Source organism: Plectropomus leopardus, chromosome 10 (genome assembly GCF_008729295.1).
Source record: "Plectropomus leopardus isolate mb chromosome 10, YSFRI_Pleo_2.0, whole genome shotgun sequence".
NCBI lineage: Eukaryota > Metazoa > Chordata > Actinopteri > Perciformes > Serranidae > Plectropomus > Plectropomus leopardus.
In genome coordinates this window covers 8,637,612-8,660,148 of record NC_056472.1, presented here as the reverse complement: position 1 = coordinate 8,660,148, position 22,537 = coordinate 8,637,612, and the positions used below count along the sequence as shown (strand labels likewise).

Genomic DNA, 22,537 nt, shown 5'->3' with positions numbered 1-22,537 from the left:
GTATGTCCATACAGAACCTTTAAGGTCTTATTTTTCTGTTCTTTGAGCCATGTTTTCTGCATTTTGTATTTGCACGATCATTTCTGGTGTGAACTAATAGAACATGAGCTGTATCCCACATCACTAGGCAGGTTTCCATTAACCCTCGAACTGCGTAAATTGAAATTGCAAATATAAAACCAGTTTTCATGCTCAAACAAGGAGGTATTTCAGGCAATGTGAAAAAGCCATATTTCGCAAAACTACAATGGGGCCACTTTTTTTCGCTTTTATAAGTCACATGATGCTATGACTATGTGCTTGTTGGTAGGAACTGACACTCTCGGGCATGGAGCAGCAGGCACTACAAGAGGTGTTATTGCATCTCATAACTCGTCAAAAGTTGAGTGGATCATCCAGAAGTTTTTAATCCACAATTCCACTGTGAAATTGTGGACTATCACCTCACCAGAAATCCCTCATACCGCTCCCACATATTAGGGACGTGCCTTTCCATTATCACTCACATAACACGTCTGTGTCACCTTCAACTGGAAACAATGATGGGTAATGCAGTGGCTGCAATAGGAAAAAACCTGCTAATGTTTTGAACTAACTATGTCCTGGGAGAGGAGAAGTAACGTCACATAACGTCACAAGATAAGTTGTAATGATGGTTTATCAACATTTTCAAAACAGTTTTGCCCAAATCTATCATGGAAATCTGCCTACTGTGTCACACCAGTTATCCCGCCTCTTGTATTGTGTAATTGTGGAAGTCATGCAATATTTGCAAAGTAGCACACTGTGCTAGAAGGGAACATGCAAAGAAGTATGAAAAAATAACATACAAAATATATGAAACCCAACTAATTAAAGCAATACTGCTATACTGAGTTGCCAGATGTCTTAGAAATGTTTACATCTATGGAAGAATTGTTCAGGACATTTTTGCTGTTATTAAGGGTCAAGCCACTGTCCATGTTCACATCAGGCACCAGGGTATCTTTGGTATCTTTATATCTGATCCCAAAAAGACTGCAGATTTTCTTGAGCATCAGATCAACAATCTCCTCCTCGTCTGAGGGCTAGAGAAGAGAGGAGAGACAACAAAATCATTCTCTGAATGATAAGAAACATTAGAGTGATGTTCTTCACACGAATTGCTGCTAAGGACATATCATGTGCTTCTGACCAGTTATCTCAATTTTCATCCTTTCCTATGTGAAAAAAAAACATCTCAAAATGGGAGGGCAATTCAGTTCTTTCTCAGTTACAAAACCCCAACAGTTTACCATGGCTCCACTAAAAAAAAGAATGTGCTGAAAATAAAGAGAAGCTGCCAAAATCCTGTTCTTGTTACTATGCAACTGCACCAGGAAGGAGTGTTATTTACTCTTGCAGTGACTCTTAATTGTCAAAATTGATAGATTGTTGAAAACTGGTGTCTTGAGTTAATCTGTCTGATTAAAGAACACGTGACATCAACAGACTCACTGCACTTATGACTAACGTCCCGTCACTCCTAAGCAAATCACAGGCCCACAGCTTCTCAGCAGGTTCAACAAGCTTCTGTGGGTGTTCAGCAATATTAAAGGCAAGCTTGTTGTGTCTTTTCAGTGTATGTTTGCAACAGGCCGGCTAATCCAGAATGACTTTTTGTATTGTTGTTGCATCACTTGCAAAACTTCAAAACTGACTCTTTAACCCTTTGATACCTGAAAATGACCTAAAATTTGCACAAAAACAGAAAGTAAAACATAAATACAAAGAAAGAAACGACCTGGAAAAAAGTGCTAGTATTAAAAAATCTATATGTTCTGTGACATATCTTAAATATACAATTCTGATAATCACGGCTGCATGTATACCAGAGTGTTAGTGGAAATATCTTTTGTTCACAGTGTAAACAGCTTAGTGAGACCATTGTCTTTTTTGTAAGAAGGGCAAAAAACAAACTATTGTGCATGTTAGCATACTTTCTGTGATCACTGTAATTGGATGCCACTGTATTTCACTCTATTTATTTATATAATGATAAATGTTCAGAAGTTTGGAATCACCTGAAATACTGATGTTTTTCTTCTTTCCCTCAATAATGGATATTTCCACAAAAAAAAACATAATTCAGACATCAAATGTATCATTTACTGTGCTAAAGCAACATGTTGCCTTTTTATTCCAGCTTGTTATAGGTCTTAATGTGTACTTGAGGCTGAAACAGGAGCCCGTTTCTATTTAAATCTGCACACATTTCAATGGTAGGCGTCTACTTTCTTTTAGAAATTACTGGTAAACTACAGTTACACAAATTGTGGCTCACAGGGGGTCTGATTCAATAATTGTAAAGCCTTTGGTTGTGCATGAACAACGGGGACGGGGGGCGCACTGTAAAGTACACTACAGCTGCCACAGAATAGAGAAAAAGGATTAATATTCTAATAAAAAGATTTGCTGAGGACAGGTGGGCAATGTCAACCTTCAGCTGCTTTTATGTTGGCCATTTCTTCTTCAGTGATTAGACCAACCTTGCACATGGTATTTAAAAGCAGTCAGGTCTCTGTGAGACTTGGAAGGATTGACAGGGGTCTTGGCAGCAGCTGTACAAAGTGTGAAGGAGCATAAAGAGTAGGTAAAAATAAAATTTTCCTTGGACTTTGAGGGCATTCAGCCTTGTACTGTACCCTGGTCAGCAATAGAAACAAGCATTTAGACGGCATAATGAGGCAGCAGGCAGTCAGTACAATTTAATACATTTTCACTACACTGATATGGATTTCTTTGTACCTGGACGACTGTGTGATCTGCAGGTGCTAGACTTGCCCTTTCAAAGTTGCTTTAGCAAAGGTTTTAGCAGATACACATCCAGCAGACACAGAGCAAAGGTAGTGTTTACTTGACCCCCTAAGTCCAGTATTTACTCTCTATTTTGCTCTGATTTGAATACCTCCTACCTCCTTATAAACGCTTGAGGATACAGACGAAATGGAATACCTTAACTGGATATTGTGGAGGTAGTGAAGCATAGTTCTGTAAGCAAGTGTTATATGACCATAAGAGATGAATAAGACATTAAGAAAAATGGTGGAATGCAATGAAAAAGTAATATAGTGAAAATAATTCTCCATCCAAATGTTGCAGTGTATTTAATAGCCGTGCAGACCACAGCTGGCTTTTGGCACCACAATATTCAAGTGAGAGATGAAACAACAACAATCTATCTCTATCTCTATGCTATCATAAAGGATGCATGGAAGTCTGGGTGCAGTGATGTTTACAGCATTTTAAACAGAAACTATTTTTGTGTGTAAAAGAGAAAACACAAGCCCTACGAGGTTGCTTCATAGAAAATTTGTAAATGAATTGATCAACTGATGACATTAGTCTTGCAGACAAGTGTCCTTGGAAAAAAACCTTGACTGGGATATTTTTCAAAAAGATACAGTTTCTATAGTATACTGTATGCCTAAAACAGTATACTCTGATTTGTAACCAAAAAAAACCTTGATTAGAATAATGACTTGTAATAAATGTTACCTTGTGATATATTTGCTCTTGGTTGAATGCCACGAGTATGACTGAGAGGAGGAGATTTAGCACCACAAATGTAATGAACACAACACAAGAACCGAAGAGTAATCCACCAAGCACGGGGCTGCTGTCCAGGACCTGGCAAACAGTGCACCAGTGAGACATCAATATCAGTTTGAGCCGATGAGGGAAAATCCTACATCGTGAATATGAATTTTGGCTTGTTTTGCACAGCAAATTTGTGAGTAGGGAAAGAGCTCACGTACCTCGTCATAATTAAAGATGCCTACTTGCAAACTGATGATTCTCAGAAGAGCATCCATGAAAGTTCTATATGAGGAAATCCTCCAGCCATAGATCACATTGGACTAGAAAGAAAGGTCAACCATTTTATCAGCAGAGGAACCACTGAAATAATTTCTGTCGATCTAGCTTTAAGTTTAATTAAATAGATCATGTTGGAGATAAGGCTAGATCATGAGGATTTCATACACTTTATATATTACCACTTTAACCATGGAGAATGCTGTCAGTTTGATTAAAATTCATGAATATATTAAAGACAACCTCACAAAACACCGCTATTATCACAAAAATCCCCCAAATTGTATTATTTAAGACCTGATGACTCAAAACTTAGCATTAACTTAATATTCTTACCTATGTATTGAACAAGAACTGGAAAGACTCTGATCTTTGTGAAAATAGGCAAATACTCACTGCAACAGAATATGCCACGAACATGATCACAATGATCATAAGAAAACCGGATATATCACTCCAGGCCCGCTGCAGTGCAGCAGTGATCATGTTCATCTTGGGGTTCAGTCTGAGCAGGTGCCACAGTTTGAAGGTGGCGAACAGAACCAGGAAAGCGATCAGATACTGGAGCACAAAGTCTGCTGTGGCTGTCTCATGGAAATTGGCAAATCTAGAGACACAGTAAACATGTGAGTTGTCACAGAGGAAAAAACACATCTTCGGAACTTTGTTGTGGTAGGGATTTTGAGTAATGTGACTGTAGTGTAACTTTTCCTCTGGCAATTGCATTTAGGATTTAAACATCATAAAAGTGGTGTTCATGTGCGACTAAATATTACATTTTAGGTATCTGCATATCCTTGTTACATTCCTAGATGCTGCTACCATGATGTTTAAGCAACAAAAACACATGGCAACCAATGCCAGGATATCAACAAATGACACAAATGGTTAGGATTATGGGAAACAGGCACATGGTTAGGTGTGAGAAAAAAACAACATTACATTCAGAGGGAAAGCAAACACCAGATTTCCTCATGAAAATCCAGGCTTTGTTGGACCCGTCAACCTCCCATCCACCCTAAAGATGCTCTGACACTCATATAATACATTTTTACCAGCAATGTTTCAGTCTTATGCAGCAGTGTTTAAAGCATGCAAAAGGGACCTTTTGGCATCATGCACTTATGCCAAGAGCCCTGACAAAGCCGTGTTATTTTATGAGTTCGGCATGACAACATCTGGTTGTGTGCACCCTCAACCTTCCATTTCCCCCTATTCTTTGCAGAGTCATCAGCCTCATCAGCCATCAATCTCAGAGTCATCAGCCACCATCGCTGTCTTAACTTAATGGGGAATTTTTCTGCTGCTACTCAGATGCCCCTTGATTACAAATCTCCCCCCCTGGAGTCCAAGCGCCAAAGGTTTTCTGTCAAATCTTAATCATCACATCATCTGTTAATCTGTACACCTGTTAGCTGTATTAAACAATTATCTTTACCTCTTTCTGAGATATTTTAGTATGGACTAAAGTGGTTGCCCGTGTATAGATGTGCTGCTATAATGGCTTAATAGCATCAGAAGCTAGCCACATTTAAAATCCACTGTGCAACTTCTACAAACTAAGGATCAAACCTTAAGTTTAGCACATGTTATGAGAGTCTCACTGGTCTTTGTGGTTTTGATAGTAGGTCACATCGCGGTTCCCAAGAAGAGTCCTCATTATGAAGACAACCACGGCGCTCCAGCTCAGTAAGATGATAGTCAGCTCAAGGAGGTTCCACTTGCTCCTGAAGTAAGCCCATCGCTGCTGCTTCATTAATTTGCCCTGCCAGGGAAAGAAAAGAGACAGAGCTGTCATATGTAGTTCAACATCAGTGAGTTAGTGTGCATAACCATAATTAAACTTCCACTAAAAACTCAAATTTATAAGCACATGCATTTTATATATACTTTAAAATTATATGTTTCTAATCTAATGAAGGGGCTGGGTGTAGACGATTTAAATTTTGCTGGTGTCTTACCACATTTAGTATTATGTAACCAAAATACTTCTAAGGGTTTTGAAAGCTTTTTTCTCACTTACTCAGTTTACAGTCAGATGCGTCACATTTTCTGCAATTTGCATTCTAAGTTAATATGCATTACTTCTTTACTCCTTGTGAGACTTTGATCTCAGTGCTGACTTTGATCTCCTGTATTACATTTTATCAAGTGCCGTATTGAAAATTCAGTTACTGACACCAAAATACTCTTGAGACAAGTTTATTTGCAAAGGAAGTATGACCATAATGTCTCAGAACCATGTCACGTCATGATGAACAACACCCATTATTTACGCCAAAATGGCTCTGAAAAAAGTGGAAAATTATACTTGAGAAATTACATTGTGCTTTGATAAAAAAAAACTGTGCTTTAGAAGAACAAGGAGCAGTGATTGTGACCTGACTAAGAGGTGTTATATGAAAGAAAATCACAAATCACAGTGAAGATTAATGCTATTACAGCCTCACAATAACAGCAACATCATCATCAAATGTCTTCCTATATTTCTTTCCTTATGTGAAGGTTAAAAAGGGCAATTTAATGTCCTGTTTCTTTCACCAGGGTTGAAAGAAAAAAGCAGAGTGTTTCTATAGGATTTACAAGCAAATCAGTAGTTAAAGTTTAATGAGTTTACCACATGCACAGTTTAAACATAGAGGCTTCATGATTTTTGCCGGTCTGTGTAGCAAACATCAGTGGCATGACCAGGGGAAATTGGTTTGAAACCAAAAAGCTTCTGCAGTCTTAAAAGGGTTACAGGGTTGATGTCAACAGACTAATGAGCCTTCTGTGCATATTATGAGGTCAGTCTGAGTTTGTGGAGCTCTCAGCCCCTGGGAGTCTCAGTAAATATTTAAAATCAGATGCACACGATAACAAAATACCAAGCAATTACAGGGACTGGATGCACATTTTGTAGAAGTCATGTTAGTTTGTACCTGCAGGAACATGTAATAGAGGATGAAAAGCAGGTATATGATCTCAGCAGCCATAACAAAGATGTGAAGGCCACCGGTTGATTGGTAAAGACGAACACTCTGCAGCTCACTGCGGAACTGAAATGCTCCTGTAAAATCAACACGAACAGTTTAGCACATACAGGCTAGCATGATCTTATTGCGTGCTGAGATGATGATGGGAAAAATCACAGAAATTACAGTTAAATTATAGGGCAGAATAGTCTAAGATGAACAGATTGATTAACAGTGTTATACATTCTCCTGAAAATCCACGTCAACAAAGCTGCATTCATGTCCACTTCTTTGTCAAAGCTGCGAATGCCTAATTTTTGGTCTATTCAGAGGAAACAACCTTACCTACAGCTGTGGTCTCCAGCAACAGTGTGACGATGCAGAAGAGGTTCACATTAGCGTTATAAATGGTGAACTCCACAATGATGGCTCTTGTGTACACATCGAGCCACGTGTTTCTGAAGAGACACTCGAGGGTGCTGCAGATGAAGTATACAAGATTGCTTTTACTGATGGAACCTCTCTGTTTTCTCCTCTTAAGTGTTACACTTGTCTTTAAATGGTACTTTACAACAGCTTTGCTTGAGAAACCATGTCTATACATTGCCATATTTTTAACCGTAATGTAGTGATTGATAAATCTGAGTGTCACTAAATCTTTATAACTCACTAAGGATAATTTAAAGTCCCCTTCCAAACATGTTTTTATGCTATGACCTTTGTTTTTGCTCCCATTTCTCACAGATTTAAGATAAAGATCTAAGACTTTTTATGCACTCAAAAGATACTTTTATCTCAAATTTTGGTCAAAAATGTGTAAAAATCCGAGCACTTTTAAAGGGGAGTCCATCCACCTGACAGGTGTGGCATATCAAGATTATGCCTTTGGATTATCACAATAAAAGGTGACTTTAAAGTGTGCAGTTTTACTATACAACGTGATACAAAAGTAGTTTCCTTGAATTTGGCAACGCATCCAACAAGCTTCACAATAGAAGACCACATGTAGCTACAACAGCTCAGGACCTCCACATTTCACACCATTTCAGTTTATATCCAAAAACTGCACATTTTACTCTTATTGCTGTAAAGACTTTCACTATGATGCAAACTCTCTCTGAAATGAGAAGTTCCCTTTGTGCTGGAGGCTTTGGGTTTCTTTGCCAATGTTGTTCCTCTGTCGGTAGGTGTGTCTATAAGACAGCTATTCGCATTTGTATTTGTGAGGAACCTAATCTAGCTTGCCCGGGAAACGTTTGATTCTCTGATTTTTAGGGAAGTGCACTGATGTTACCCCCTTCAGTAGAGGAATGTGAGAACACCTCTCTAGTGGCAAACTTGCACAGTTAAATGTTAGTATATTTAAGCTCAGAGATTTAAGGGGACATAAACAGAAAAAAAGCAGTTTTTGAGAGGAGGGGGACTTTAAACTTACAGTCAAATAATGTAATGAATAGATTTTCTTCAGTTCTCTTATTGATGCATTCCAGTTTTCTAATGTACGTACCTGCTGGCATTTTGCAAATCAGGGCCAAGCTCTGCTACAAAGCCACCTCCCCTGTAGAGCACCATTTTGCCCCAGACAGGATGAGACCTAAGCTGCTCCTGTGTCTGGTACATCCAAGGGCTGGAAGTGCTCGTGGAGATATTATCCCTCACAGTTTGGTTCCAGCCAGGGTCATAGGAGCCCCTGTCCTCTGCCTCCCATGAATAATGAGCGTGACAGTCTGGTACAAACTGGAGCATGCTGCCTGCAGTCTCACAGGAGTTCTTCTGCACCCTTAATTGACGAAGACGGGCATTACCCACAAGCTTGGAGTTTCCATCTGTGATAAAGCCTGAAACACAGCACGTTACAGTTTCTTTGATTACTTTTTTTCTCAGACAATAATGAATCAAGGTAACTTTTGGTGTGTAGTTGCTGTATGTCACACATTCAACACTTTGGTCAGTTAATGCGGTCTGAGCCAGGGATATTCAGGGATATTTCACAGAGAGAATTGTTCTAGGTTCAGTTTGCAATAGTGCACAATACAGTTCTTGTACAATACTGAGTTAACTTTATCCAGCTTCAGTAGGTTGACAAATGTACCAACTCACTGTGAGCAATTTTTTTAAAAATTATAACTATTGTGCATTTTTATTGATTCTATATGTTAACTTTGTTACCTCTTGCAATGCATTCTATTCAGCCTTTGTGCATGGCCAGAGTCCTGCAGTAAAACTCCCGTCAGTTTACCAATATAGTTAATTCATACAAGACAATACACCTACAGGTGTAAAGGCAGCGCTACTTTCTGCCATTGAATATGAAAGGAATGTGTAAGACACTATATTAGATTTCCATGTGAACCTGCACTTGTTACATCGTGTCTGCAAAAACATAGATGCTTAACACACGTTCAACCCGGTAGCAGGTAAGATTTATACAATCAAGCGCAGTTTCAAGGTGGGTACCCAAGATTAGTGTGATGCACAGTGTAATGAATAAGGTAAACAATATTCTTCCTCAGATTTTCTGCATCACGGATAAACTGTAGGCTCCTGTGTTCAAAAACAAAAAATGCTTTGCGATGCATACAGCGTTACTGTAAATGCACAGCTTCGTTAGCTAGCATTTATGTCACAATACAGCTCAACATGTTTACATGTTTTTAATTTGTATCGCTCATATACTGACACTGATTATAAAAGAAGCTGTGAAAGATGCTTCTCAGCTGATAACAAGCTGAAAGTCAAAGCATAACTTGCTCCCGACCAGGTTAAGTTTTCCTGTTCCCATGGTGATCTAACCACATTAAAAGAGAGCCACCTTTGTAGTATTGAAAACCTTAGCTGTAGACTCTACATACCTCGCTAAGGCACTGATCTGGCTTCGTTGAACACCCCTCTGCTTCTCTGGATAGCAACCAAGGTTTTAAACAGCTTTCACACTTTTGGCACAAGACTATGTTGGCCATAGAAAACATAGAAAAGCTGCTTTGCCACAAGGCAATGTAACAAAAAATCATTTGATTATTAATATTACAACCACAGGGCCTGATCACCTCTTCCCCCTCTGCATGAGGGACACATATTTACCTGGATAAACTCCAAAAAGGTTACTAAGCAGTGATGTGTTGGCCCAAGTGAACACTTCTCCAAGACTCATGCTGCCTGAGATCCCTCTACTGAAGCTGCTCCGGATGTGTTGGTTCAAGAAAAAAGCATTGGGATCTCTTTGGCCGTATGCCACCAGCAGCAACATCCACATAAACGCCATGTAGGCTGCAACAAATGGGCACATTAGAGTTCTCCAAATTAGTTGTGCAATAATAGAACTGGGGATCAGAGCCAGTTAAAATTAATTTAAAGCAGATGCTGCAATTTCCAAGGAAACATTTATTTATTTCCCAGCTGTGGTTTTTACTGTCACAACACCATGGCATTCAGCCAGCATTTATTCTATCATTTACATCTGGGCTTTCCTTACTATGACGTGCCAAAGTGTCTGCAGGGAAAAAGGCCTGCTGCTGGATGAAAATCAGTTAATGGCAGAGTAAGTAATTATGGTTGACAATTGGAGTTATAATGGGGAAATTTCCATAGTGTGCAAAGTGTGAGTTTGCCCTAAATTGTACACGGTACCCTGTGAATAATAAGTTGATTGCATTGCATTAACAATAAAACTTTGCCTTATGGCCATAGAATAGCGTTTCTACTCACTCAAAATCTCCTTGAGGAGGGCGAAGGCTTTCTGTTCCATAATTATTCTCCTTCTCATCTTCTCAATGTCTGCAGGAGGAGGAGGCTCATAGAGGCTGCTATCCCTTCTGACCACCTGTTGGCCCTTGCACTCCTCTGTGGGTTAAGAGGTATTTGTTTATTGACACAACTGAACATTTCTGATGAACAAGTCAAAATCTAAAACTAGTAAAGCGTACCTGGGGAGTTTCAAACAAGTTGTCATCTAGCTGTCAAATGCTGCTGCTTTGCAGTGGACTTTTATGTCTACATATTGCGTTTTTGGTATCCTTCTGTGTCTGGTGTTAATATTCGGTGATGCCTACCGCAATGGCGACAAATGCACAAGGTGCCATTTGGCTGCATTCTCAAATGACGCTGCCCGTGCGAGTGTTATGCGAACGCGGCAGGTGGCATCCGGCTGTCCACCTAAGTAAAGTAACACCCCAACAGCTGCTATCTGGCAGTGTTCTCATCGGATGCTGTCCTCTAGCTCACGGCATTTCATGCGTGAGCTAGAGGTGCCTTTAGGCATCACAAAGGGCCACTATTTTTTTTACAAGCTCAGAATGAGAAGGGCTGGAGCTTTTAATCTTTTACCTTGATTTCCTTCAAACTCCACATTTTGAAATTCTTCCTCATCAACTTTCTTTATTACAAGGGCGAAAAAGATTGCAAGACACAGCACCTGTGGTAAAAGGCATGAACATAAGTCAATATAGATGTCCTTATGAATGTTAATATTTAGCATATCTAAAACAAAAATAATAAACTGTGTTCATATCAGAGGCATCAGAGGTTTGGGTCTCTTGGAGCTTTTTCTCACCTTCAATGGCTGGATAATGAGGATACTCTGAAAAAATGAGACAATCATGGACACCAACCAGCTCACAGAACGTTCCTTCCCAAATTTCAACCCATAAAGCATTGTGAAGTATCCTGCTATCACACTGCTTGTGATCACAAGCAGCCAGCCGACAAAAATAAACCACCAGGGAAGCCCGCCATGACAGCACGCCCTTTTCCTCTGACTAGTGTCAACCCCAGTGCTCTCTGCAGGACTCAACCTGCAAGTGAGACCAGTGGAAGAATTCAACTCAACTGAATATCATAATTTCAAAATTGCATTTAAATTAAATGTCAGTGTAAACAAAGGTTACATGTGTGATATTAATTATACATTATCAATGATATCTAAAAAAAGGTTCTTCATAAGGTTCTACCATACTAGATTATGGCTTTGTAAATTTTAGTTCTCAAGATTTGATCCAATCCAATAGCAAAAATCAGTTCATTTTACCTCTGAACAATTGGGCCCATGAGGATGCCAGTCATTCTTACATTATATAAGCCTCATAAACCACAAGTCATTGCTGTTACATTTCTGTTTGTGTAAACAATATGATTTACTTGTCGGACCCCAGGAAAGCTAGCTGACATGTTTGCTTGTTCTCATCATGAAATGCCTGTTTTGCAAAATGTTGAACCATTTGTTTAAATTTGCCGCCAGTTGTTTTCAAAATCATTTTTTGGTGACCTAAAAAATGTGAGATGTGAACCAAGACATTGAGTTCTTCTAATGTCATGGAAATACACTTGTGTGCAGGGACCAAAACCTGTAAACACAATGATTATCAGCAGCTACTTTGTCATTTTGGAAGTTAGCGTGTCCTTGAAAGCACATAGAAAAACAGTATTCCAAGTAGTCACCATTGGCAACGGTGCCTGTTTGATGAAGAACTTAGAATAAAGAAAGCAAATAAACATGAAATAAATTGAAGTCTATCAAGTGATTTTTTAAGGCTCTGGATCATCTTGGATAGGAAGAATAAATACACCATTTATAGATAACAAGCTAACAAATGCAAATCTAGCATTGTGATCTTTTTTAGTGAGTGATTTTGTACCTCTTCTGTGTGAGTTCATCTGGGTTGACATCACTGACTTTAAAGAGCTTATCTTCAAGAAAGCCCTTCATGCCCTGGACCTGCTGCAGAGCCTGGCTGTAGCTGTGTGGGGTGGGGAAGCCGGAGGGTCCCAGCATGCTCAGCTCTTTGTCAATGTGACACAGCTGCTGGTATAGATACTGGGTTTTGTTGCTCTTCTTTTGAATCCCCTCCACTGTTGACCCAGGATGCATGCTAGTACTGCCTTCTAAAAATGAACATAATTTTTGTCTTGGTAAACTGTGTCTTCCTCCTTATTTGTGGCACATGTTGCATGATTTTCAGACAGAAAGTTAAGAAAATTCTTTGGCTGAGCATTCCTGCAAATTTTACCTCACGATCATTCAAGCAGTCTGTGTTTATCCATCCCAAAGACTTGGTGTAGCAACTGTGTGTTAGCTGTATGCTAGCTAGCAATAGATGCAGCCTGTGTGCTTGTGTTTAGCTCTACTTCTGACTGTTACTTTGTTTATTTTTCTTATTTCCCCAAAAGTCTCACTTCTTTTTTTCTCTAAACATTGTACTTTTATGAAGCAGATTAATTAAGCCCTGGGGAATGTTTGTAAAATTTCATGCAAGTGGTAGCCCCGGGGTATAAAGTCAATTCCCTGGTAACAAGACAAATCTTTGTGCAAGTGTTTTAGCAAGTGTTTTGCTTACACTGACAGCACCAACTGGTCCCCTTCTCCTTTGGAAATGGTAGGCTATTTATAACCATTTATCTAATATGGGGCATGTTTGAGACAATGACTGTGAGGAGCAATGCTGCGGTATTTCCAAAGATCAACAAGTCGATCTAAAACAGTTTAGGCCTTTCCTGTGAGTTCAAGTAAGTCAAAACACTTTTTGTGTTCAAATTTCGATGCAGAAAACATGAAATATTATTACACCATTGCAACTCATCTCTGCATGCTGGAATTAATTAACATTTGCTCATTACTCAGCACTACATTGTGTTTTGTCACTCATTCATTATAGGTCTATCTAACTGTGTTCAAAGGCATTTTGAAAGATGGATATTGAGAATGACCCTTGGAAATCAAAAACGAAAGGAAAACTTCCACAACACCTCACAACTGTGATTTGATTTGGCAATGTCATGATAAAATTAGTACACCTTTTCATTTGATACTTATGACATCATAAGTTTTTGGTTTTGTTGTTCTTCAATTTTACATAAAATAAGTAAATAATTAATAATTCAGATTTTCATAAAAGTCATAGTAGGCCAATTTTTCACATATCTGTCACATATCTCTATGTACATTTGAGAACAAATCATCAGTCTTAAGGTTCATGGCCAAGTGCAAAGTTTCGTAGAAGACATAGATGTAGGTTAAGCACATCTCTTTGCATTTATGTCGTTATTTTTTTTTACAACAAAGAAAAATAGATTTACTTTACTTTATTTACTATTTAGATTTAATAAAAAATTAATAGTAAATTAACTTATAGAGATAATATGACATCAAATTAAAACAACTGCATTTAATTGCAAGTGGATTAATACTGTATAAGAATTTCGGCACAAACCCACTCAAAGGACAACTGAAAATAATCTGTGAAAGCTATCTAGAAAGTCAAGCAGAGCAAAGGTTAAAAAGAGACAGGGCTTCAGCATTCTATTACAACCATACAATAAGCACACTCTGCGGAATAAAGACAGTCAAATGTCACAGTATCCACCATCCACAGCACTTACACACCTAGTATTTGAGGCTGAATGAGGTTGGGGTGGGCGGTATCGCTGGTCTTATTGTTCTGCTTGATAAAGTCCTCCACCACAAAAAGGACAGCATTTATATCAACTTGTTGTCCAGGTCCAAACTCAGCCTCTTTGCATGGCATGTTGCTTTTCACGGTCTTAGACAGTGAAGAGGTTATTCTTGTGATATCCTGAAGAGAAAAAAAACAATATTCCAAGTTAGGTTTAATTTATTAATTTATCAAAAGCACAGGGTGCAATGACACTGATCTGTTACAAGAAATCAAAACATGGTTGCACGAAATTTAGGGAAGCACAATTTCCATCTGTAATCCCCAAAATTAACAGACTGATGCAGCATGCACAGTTACAGCACAGAGAACATGAAAAGCAGATGCCCCATGCAACAAAGGACAGTAGGCACACATTTGACAGCAAAACATACTGCATGATATGAAGAATAATAACTCTAGTCACTTTAAAGTGACCAAATTATCCGTGTAAACAATATGCACTGTGAAAGTTGGCAAGAAACACCACAATACAATATATATATATATATATATATATATATATATACACACACACACACACACACACACACACACATAAATACATACAATATATATATAATACCAATAAATGCATTTTATACTGATGAAGTGCAGATGCCCATAAAAAATAAGAATACATATCTACGCACAATTTAAGTGCAATACATGATTCACATTTAACTACTCATAAGATGTTGAGGTTAGTATACTTATACCCACAATGGTCACTTCTAACATCTGTACCCAAATACAATGATATTTTTCTAAATAAAATTCCATATAATATATGCAATTGTATATACACATATATACATATAATTAAGTTAACATATCCATCATTTTTTAGTGTTTATTGTATCTTACTTGAAGTTCATTATATCATTTGAATGCTACTAATGCAACAGTCCTAAATATTAAGGGCAAACACTTTGAATTGCTCCCTACTACATGAAAAACTTGAAGCGCCTACCTTGATGACTGTGTCTAAAGTGATGTTGTCATTCATGTTGGCGGTGTTAGTCTGTGAGAAAGAGGTTTGGTCAGTGGCATTTGATTTTTCTGTTTTGCGCTTGCAACAAGACATCTCCCAAGGACGAGTCATTCTGAAGATACTGACAATCAGGATATTCACAGGAAACATGATGAGGGAACTCTGAACTCCAATCATGAACTGCTGCCAACTAAACTCAAAGTGACCTGAAAAAATGGAGCGCAAGAGAGATAAGAGGCATCCTAATGGATGTGCACATTTATGTTTAAATGTTTTAGTCCACAAATATATGAATACATGTTCTGACTTAAAGCAGTTACAAGGACATTATAGTGTTGATTTTGGCAATCCCTGTGGACATAAGTGTTTCGGTAAGCACCACCATCTTCAGGCTGTTCTCATGCACAGCACGTATGTTTTCCTTTAAGTAATGCAACAAAATGTGTATATATCTGATGTAAACATAAGCTGGCAATTTTTGTAAAATCTACATATTAAGTAAAGCTGCGATCACACAACCAATGTGTTGACAGGAATAAACAAGGAAGCATCTCCCTTAAGGAGGCAGGTTGTGGATCAGCCACAAAATACAGGACTATCCCAACGACACTGATGTTCAGAACCATGTTAAGTCTGAGTAATTTTAAGGCAAACCGTCAACATGTTTTTTTCACTTCATCTTACCACACAGTAACTTTCCTTGCCTAAGACCAACCTCCATGACTTTTTACGTTAAGTAAAGGTTCCTTCCAAAAGTTCCTTTTGAATCTTTCAAAGTTGCACAATTCCCTTTTAATTCTGCTAAATGACCGAAAAAGGCTGACTGATGTTTTTCACCCATGCTCTATCACTATTGTGCAACATGCAGTTTATCACAACATGAAATTATCCATTGACAGTTGGTTTAAGTATTTTGTTGAGTTTTGTATCTTGTTTGTACTATTTTTATTGTTCTTATTGCTTTATCTATCTTTTTTCATATATGTTGCTTTGATATCCCTTTGCTGCTGCAATAATGCAAATTCCCCCCATTGAGAAACTAATAAAGGATTATCTTATCTTATCCTTTTTTTTTTTTTTTTTAATTTACGGTCAGTTCTTTGCTCTTCCTGTCAGAGAATGTAACATCACAAATAAAAAATTCTCGAAAGACAACCCAGCTTTTGCTTCCTCTTAGTTGGCCCCCATAAAACTCACTGCAAAACTGCAAAGAAAAATTAACAGTTAGAATCATTGGCTCTGAGTGCCATAAAATCGTTTTGTATGACTTTGCAAGACAATCGGATCCAGTGATAGGAATTAGGAATAACTATCTAGAAAAAAAACATATCTTTTCACTTTTGAAGGTCATACAAAAGCATCACTATTTAATTTAGACGGTTGCATAACTGGTGTAAACCTCCTTGAAGCTGCTTTGGAATTTTGTTTCAAGTATTCTAAAGCAAACTTGAGCTGGTGGTTTTTTTAGAGTAAAAAATGTGTTGTACCCAGGTCCATGGTCTGCTCAGAGGGATCTGTTGGGATGCCATAAAACATTATGCTGGTCAGCATGGTACAGAGCAGCAGGCTGAAGCAGCAGGACACCCTCTGAACGCAGGTGAAGGTGCTGCTCGCTGGTCGACTGATCACAGAGTACCAGAGGTGTCCATCACTGAAATCCTTTGTAGTCTTCATAAAGAACAAGTTACTGGGAAAAACAAAACAAAAATGGTACACTGTGAAATAAAAAACACTTCAACCTCAGCAATCTACCAGTTACTGATATATTTTTAAAAATCTCTTTTCAGTCATTTCATTGCTGCAAATCCTTGGCATAGCTCTTTCATTTTTATTTGAATTCCATCAAACTCACATTTAATTCTAATTAATCCTAACTGTCTGTAGCCAGATATGAAAACAGGACATACTGATCTGTAAGTAGTTGAATTCAGCTGTTCAGTGATTTGATCAGGTACACTCAGGGCTGTTAATTTTTCATTTTCCTGTAACATATTTAAATTGCCTTGTGAAAATACACCAAGGTATAAATATCTAGGTTATATGTGGCTCATTTACAGTTTTTAGTTTATCAATGGACTTTTTTCTTTGCAACAGTTGTACTGAAAACAAATAAATCTTGGGCCAGCCTGGGTTTTGGCAGCTTTTTGCTTGCATTGCTGTGAAGAACACTTAAGTTGTACCTTGCCTTGTCTGATTTCTGTCTCATCAAACAAATTGCACAAGTGCTGGAACACTGAAGTGGGAGCTCAAGCTACACCCTGCCTGATGGTCTCAAAAACTGAGCGATAAACACTACATTATTGAAACTACAAACATGTGCATTTGCATTTTATCTGAGCTCCCATAATTCAGATTCAGATGAAAACACCCTAACTGAGTCTCACATTCAGCTTCAGACTGTCAGCAGTGTGCTTGTGTGTATGATTTTATTGCCCAGTACTTGAATGATTTTACCTCACCTGAACCTCATTAAATCCATCTCTGTCGAAACAGGAAAAACTTTATCAAGGGAACAATCGCATGAGTCTACCGACAGCCAGGAGTTGCATAGAAAATGCCATTTCTGCTCCGTCTGTAGATCCTGCACCATGACATTGCCTACATACCTGAGGGAACAGAAAAGCAGTGCAAATGTAAAGGCTTTAACAACTTTTAAACTATAAAAAGTCAGCCGTGAGAAACTTTGTTTTATGTGCTAAACAGCAGAGGCATTTCTGGGATTTGACAACACTGGGGGCTTAGCCCAGACCTCTGTACGGGGGCCGCGTGGATCCTTCCCTGAGAATTTTTTTTAAAGAATAGGCTCTGTTTTGATCCCTTTTTAATGCACTCTAGCACTTGACAGTACCTTAAAAACATTTTTGCTTAATCTTTTTATATTCATTTTCAAATGTAATGTTAAAAATATTAATAGTTTTTAGTAATTAGTACTGAGTAGTAAAAGAATGTTTTCCAACTACTATCATTAAAAATGTATTGACTTGAGTTGGAAAAAAACTTGTGGTGAACCTGTTTGAAGCCATCTGGAAACCTTATGTTCAATATTTGGAAAAAATAAGTGTGATTTTTGCTGGGTTGGGTGCTTTGCCTCTTTTTTTTTAATATTGTGGGGGGTTTTTTATCTTAAAAGAGAATGGTGACTGTATCGGTTTTGTGAATCCAATAATGATCTTCATTCTGCATTTGTATATTTACCAATAATTTCTATACTTGTGTACATTGGTTCATTATTTGTGCGTATTTGACCCCACTCATAGTAAAACTTTAATGAATGATTGAAAAACTAGTAGCAGGTGGTTTTTAACAGTAGCCTTGGCCACCAGTTTATCAGAATATCTGTGTTAATGGGTGAATGTGGCTTGTAGTGTGAAAGTGCTTTGACTGGTGAAACAACTAGAAGTGCAAGTCCATTTACTGTTTAACAGTGGTGGAGTGTAACTAAGTACATTTATTCAAGTACAAGTATGAATGGAATTTGAGATTATTGAATCCAGTGTTTTTTATTATTATTTGGCCTATTCTTGTTTATGAAACAGATACATAGCCTATGTTTTCCAGGGCTATGTAGAAAACCTTTGGATGAGTCTGCGGACACCCAGAACAAACAGCACCACTGCTGAACAGACCACAGTGAGAATACATTGTGTAGTTATGGTAAAGGAGCACTAGTGTGACAGCTGAATTGTATTTGATGACTGTGTTCTCTTGATAAAGAGCAAGTAATTATGAACAATTGTGTGCCCAGACATATTGTACTTGCAGAATGTTCAATGTTCGCAGTGTTCTATGTCACATCGACTTCTACAAAATGAATGGCATGGCTTATGTTATACTACAGCAGCTTCTAATGCGGTAGAAAATAGAATATTCCTTTATTGATCCCCCATTGTCATTTTTACAATGTTTTTTTCAAGGTTCTGACATTTCAGTATTTGCCTACCAGGCTGGATGACTCCCTGAGTTATTGTGCCACAGTCTGATACCCTGCAGGTCTCCCAGGGAGAAGGGTGTAGTTATCAGGAATACATCCACCGCGCCTCTCTCAAACACACATTTCTTTCGATCCGTCAGGTGATGTGGTTCACTATTTCCCTCGGCACCCAGCAGAATAATTGTAACCTGAAAAAGTTCACCACACTGTATTTTAAACTGAAAAGTCTGAAACTCAGACAAAACGTAATGGAGGGGTCAGGTGAGGGTTGGGCTGTTATCGGCAAGACCTCCACTTTGATAATTAAGCAACGGGAAGCCTTAGGAAATAGTAAAACCTTTGGCTCCTTTGGCTAAAAAGTCCAATTCAATTAAAAATGATGGAATTGATAAATAAGAATAATGATTTCAATAAGTCACGTTAAATGTCATCAGCAAAGTTCAAGACACTCTGCAATTTACATAGGAATGAATGTTAAATCCGCCCTTTCACAGGCCGATCAGTGTAATTGTAAAAAATATCAAAATTATACAGATTGTTACACAACATTTTCTCCAGACTGATTCAGTGACATTCAACATATTCTCTCAGGAAAAGCCAAATACAAACACTCAGCAAAGTAAGCCATATGAATTTAGCTTTGGACTTTAAAAAAAATATATGAATAATCAGAAAACTGAAAAGGGAGCGGGATAGCTTGAATGATCTGCTGATAAAAACATTTCTAAAAGGTTGACAAATAAAAGCACTCCCCCTCTTAAAACCAACAACTTAATTAAAAACAAAATATAAATGTTTCTATAATGAATTTAAGGGGGGGGCAGGCACATAGCATTAGAACAAGCTGAAAACACAATACTGATACATCATCAATTACATTATTATGGCTAATGTGTTAGCGTCAGTGCTAAATGCGCTGTTATGGTGTCATCTGGATTTTTCTTGACCATTTTTACATCTTCCCCTGTGGTCACTGTGTTTATTGCCTCTACAGACATAATATAAAGGGTAGCTAAACTGGAATAACCGCCTGGTGGTTGTATTCCTCCACAGACTGGTCAAATTGCAGTTACAGTTCACATCCATGTCTGTGAAAAATTGGTTGCTTCATAAACATCTTCCCCCTGGCAGCACAAAAGATCTATACAATCAGCTCAGTTTCAAAGTTGGAACAAAGATTTGTGTCACCAATTCAGTGTCTGACCAAATGTTTCCCTAGAAAAGTGTTTTTGCCGAACATTATGATGACCTTTGACTTTTTGTATATAAAATGCCATTACTTCATCATTAAATTATATTAGCAATTTGTGTGATTTTTTTACATAATCAACATTTTAATTCTTGAGTTATGGTCATAACCATGTTTTGTGAGGTCACAGACATTTGATGATTGGCATGCTTTAATGAGATCACAGTAGGTCACAGTAACCTTGACATTTGACCTATGAGCATAAAGATCTAATACATTAGATTACACCAGTGATGTTGCCATAGCTATCACCAGAGCGAAGGCAAAAAAACCCACAAATGGGTGGCCTTTAATTTGTACAACAAAAGTTATACAGATCAGAAGCAGTAGGCTACTGATTTAAGGTGGAACTTAGGGCAGAGAAACAAACTGATGAGTAGCCATTTGTCTTCCAGTTAATGACTATTCAGAGAGAACTCTTATCAAACTTGAATTGGCATTAGCTGTATTGTATATGCTTCACAATCATTGGCTCATTTACAGCTGTGTAGCTAATAATACCAAGTTACTTCCACCACCCAAACCTCCTCCTTATGAGGTATTCCTGGTTTATATTCATGCATGCTTATTAGAGGGGACTTTGTTAGCAGAATCTTTGTTCCCACACAGATTCTTTGCAGAAGCCCCCAGAATCCAACTTCGACTCTTTGCTATGAAATGATAACATATTTACCTGAGAAGAAGTGGAGGCTCCTCTCCGATGTCCAGTGCTTACACTCAACAAGTAGCGGTACTCGTCCATGGGATCATTGTCCTCCAGCACAGTCACCTTCACCTGCCAACCAGCAAAACAACATGCATGTTCCTTTACTGATGCTTATTTTGAGTGGGATTACATTTTATATTATTTTACTTCATTTATGAATTATACTTTATCACTGGAGATGCACCAGCCCCTTCTCATTCCTAACTTGTAAAATACTACTACTTTGACAGTGCTTTTGGCATAAAATCGTGATGTCCAAAGTCATCTTTTGTTTGCGCATGACTCACGGCAGGACGGCGTAATATAAGCAACAGTGGGTGGGAGGAGTGGTGGTTGGGTCCAACAAACCCCAGACTTTCATGCAGGGGTCCAGTGTTTGATTCCCATCTGAATGTGATGGGGTTTTTACACCTTACTATGTGCCTCCTTCCCCTACACCTAACCATCGGTGACTTTGGGTAATCACCCCGTGCCAGCATGTGCGCTTGTTGTTGTCAGAGTGTTGATTGCCATGTGCTATTGTTGCCTGAACATAACCAAGTGCAATGTCATCCCACCATGTGCATTTGTTGACATCAGGGTAGCAACATCCCGAAATGTAAACAACAGATGCAAAAGGATACCTAAAACATAATATGTAGATGCAGGAGTCCACTGCAAAGCTGCAACGTGACAACTGATGATAATGTGTTAGATATACTGTACCTTGGCTATGTCTTGAATGTCTTTTCGCCGTGCCCACACAACCACCAAGAGATAGGCCACAAAAAGTGACCCCACAAAGCAGACAACCACAGGATTCTCGGCAAAAGTCCCAAACAGCTCAGCAGTGCGTGATGGGTCGACGAGGTTGGGAGTGACAAAGAAAGAGCTCCCAAAAAAGGTAAGGTGGTTGCAAAGGCACTGGGTGACTAAATGTGTGGTGTTCACACCAACCTTGGAGGACAACAACAACATTTATTAACTTCAAAGGTTGGGAAACACATGATTGGCAGATTGAATTACTGTGCTTACCCTGCATCCATATTTGCTCCAGTCCAATTTTGATTCATCCCAAAATTTACATGCGGCCGTGATGGAGGTAATTGATAAAGTGGCATTGATGGATTTTATACCTGGACCGACAATGGGCCTCACTACGAGATAGTGTAATCCAGTGTTTCCCTTTAAATCTTTAGGGTCTAGTAGCCAAGAGTATCTCTCCTCTGTATAAGACACACAAAAGTACTGAAATATCAAATCAAATTAAAAGGCATCAAAGATAAAAACATACAAAAACAAGCAATGTTAGACAGATGTACCTTGTGTTGTTCCATGGTGAGGCATCTCTGTCATTGCTACATTATTTGTTTCAGTTGGATAGTCCATATAACCAAGGAGCAATTTGATCGGTAAAGGATCCTTTGAAGGCACCATCTTTAAAAGTGTGTCGACACAGATGCAGC

At 38.4% G+C, this 22,537-nt stretch overlaps 1 protein-coding gene across 1 annotated transcript in view; it reads right to left on the bottom strand.

The window, feature by feature from the left end:
- Nucleotides 1-866: 866 nt before the first annotated feature.
- LOC121949092 (polycystic kidney disease protein 1-like 2) overlaps nucleotides 867-22,537 on the bottom strand; it is a 42,886-nt gene continuing 21,215 nt past the window's right edge. The window contains exons 19-40 of the mRNA XM_042494692.1: nucleotides 22,394-22,508; nucleotides 22,107-22,297; nucleotides 21,798-22,028; nucleotides 21,060-21,161; nucleotides 19,147-19,325; nucleotides 17,666-17,812; nucleotides 16,694-16,893; nucleotides 15,186-15,412; nucleotides 14,164-14,353; nucleotides 12,419-12,665; nucleotides 11,338-11,572; nucleotides 11,112-11,199; nucleotides 10,494-10,628; nucleotides 9,870-10,055; nucleotides 8,296-8,626; nucleotides 7,134-7,267; nucleotides 6,756-6,883; nucleotides 5,439-5,599; nucleotides 4,231-4,441; nucleotides 3,777-3,878; nucleotides 3,517-3,648; nucleotides 867-1,067 (exon numbers count right to left, since the gene is read on the bottom strand). Of these exons, the coding sequence (XP_042350626.1) occupies nucleotides 867-1,067; nucleotides 3,517-3,648; nucleotides 3,777-3,878; nucleotides 4,231-4,441; nucleotides 5,439-5,599; nucleotides 6,756-6,883; nucleotides 7,134-7,267; nucleotides 8,296-8,626; nucleotides 9,870-10,055; nucleotides 10,494-10,628; nucleotides 11,112-11,199; nucleotides 11,338-11,572; nucleotides 12,419-12,665; nucleotides 14,164-14,353; nucleotides 15,186-15,412; nucleotides 16,694-16,893; nucleotides 17,666-17,812; nucleotides 19,147-19,325; nucleotides 21,060-21,161; nucleotides 21,798-22,028; nucleotides 22,107-22,297; nucleotides 22,394-22,508 (3,873 nt within the window). The remainder of the gene's footprint in view (nucleotides 1,068-3,516; nucleotides 3,649-3,776; nucleotides 3,879-4,230; nucleotides 4,442-5,438; nucleotides 5,600-6,755; nucleotides 6,884-7,133; nucleotides 7,268-8,295; nucleotides 8,627-9,869; nucleotides 10,056-10,493; nucleotides 10,629-11,111; nucleotides 11,200-11,337; nucleotides 11,573-12,418; nucleotides 12,666-14,163; nucleotides 14,354-15,185; nucleotides 15,413-16,693; nucleotides 16,894-17,665; nucleotides 17,813-19,146; nucleotides 19,326-21,059; nucleotides 21,162-21,797; nucleotides 22,029-22,106; nucleotides 22,298-22,393; nucleotides 22,509-22,537) is intronic.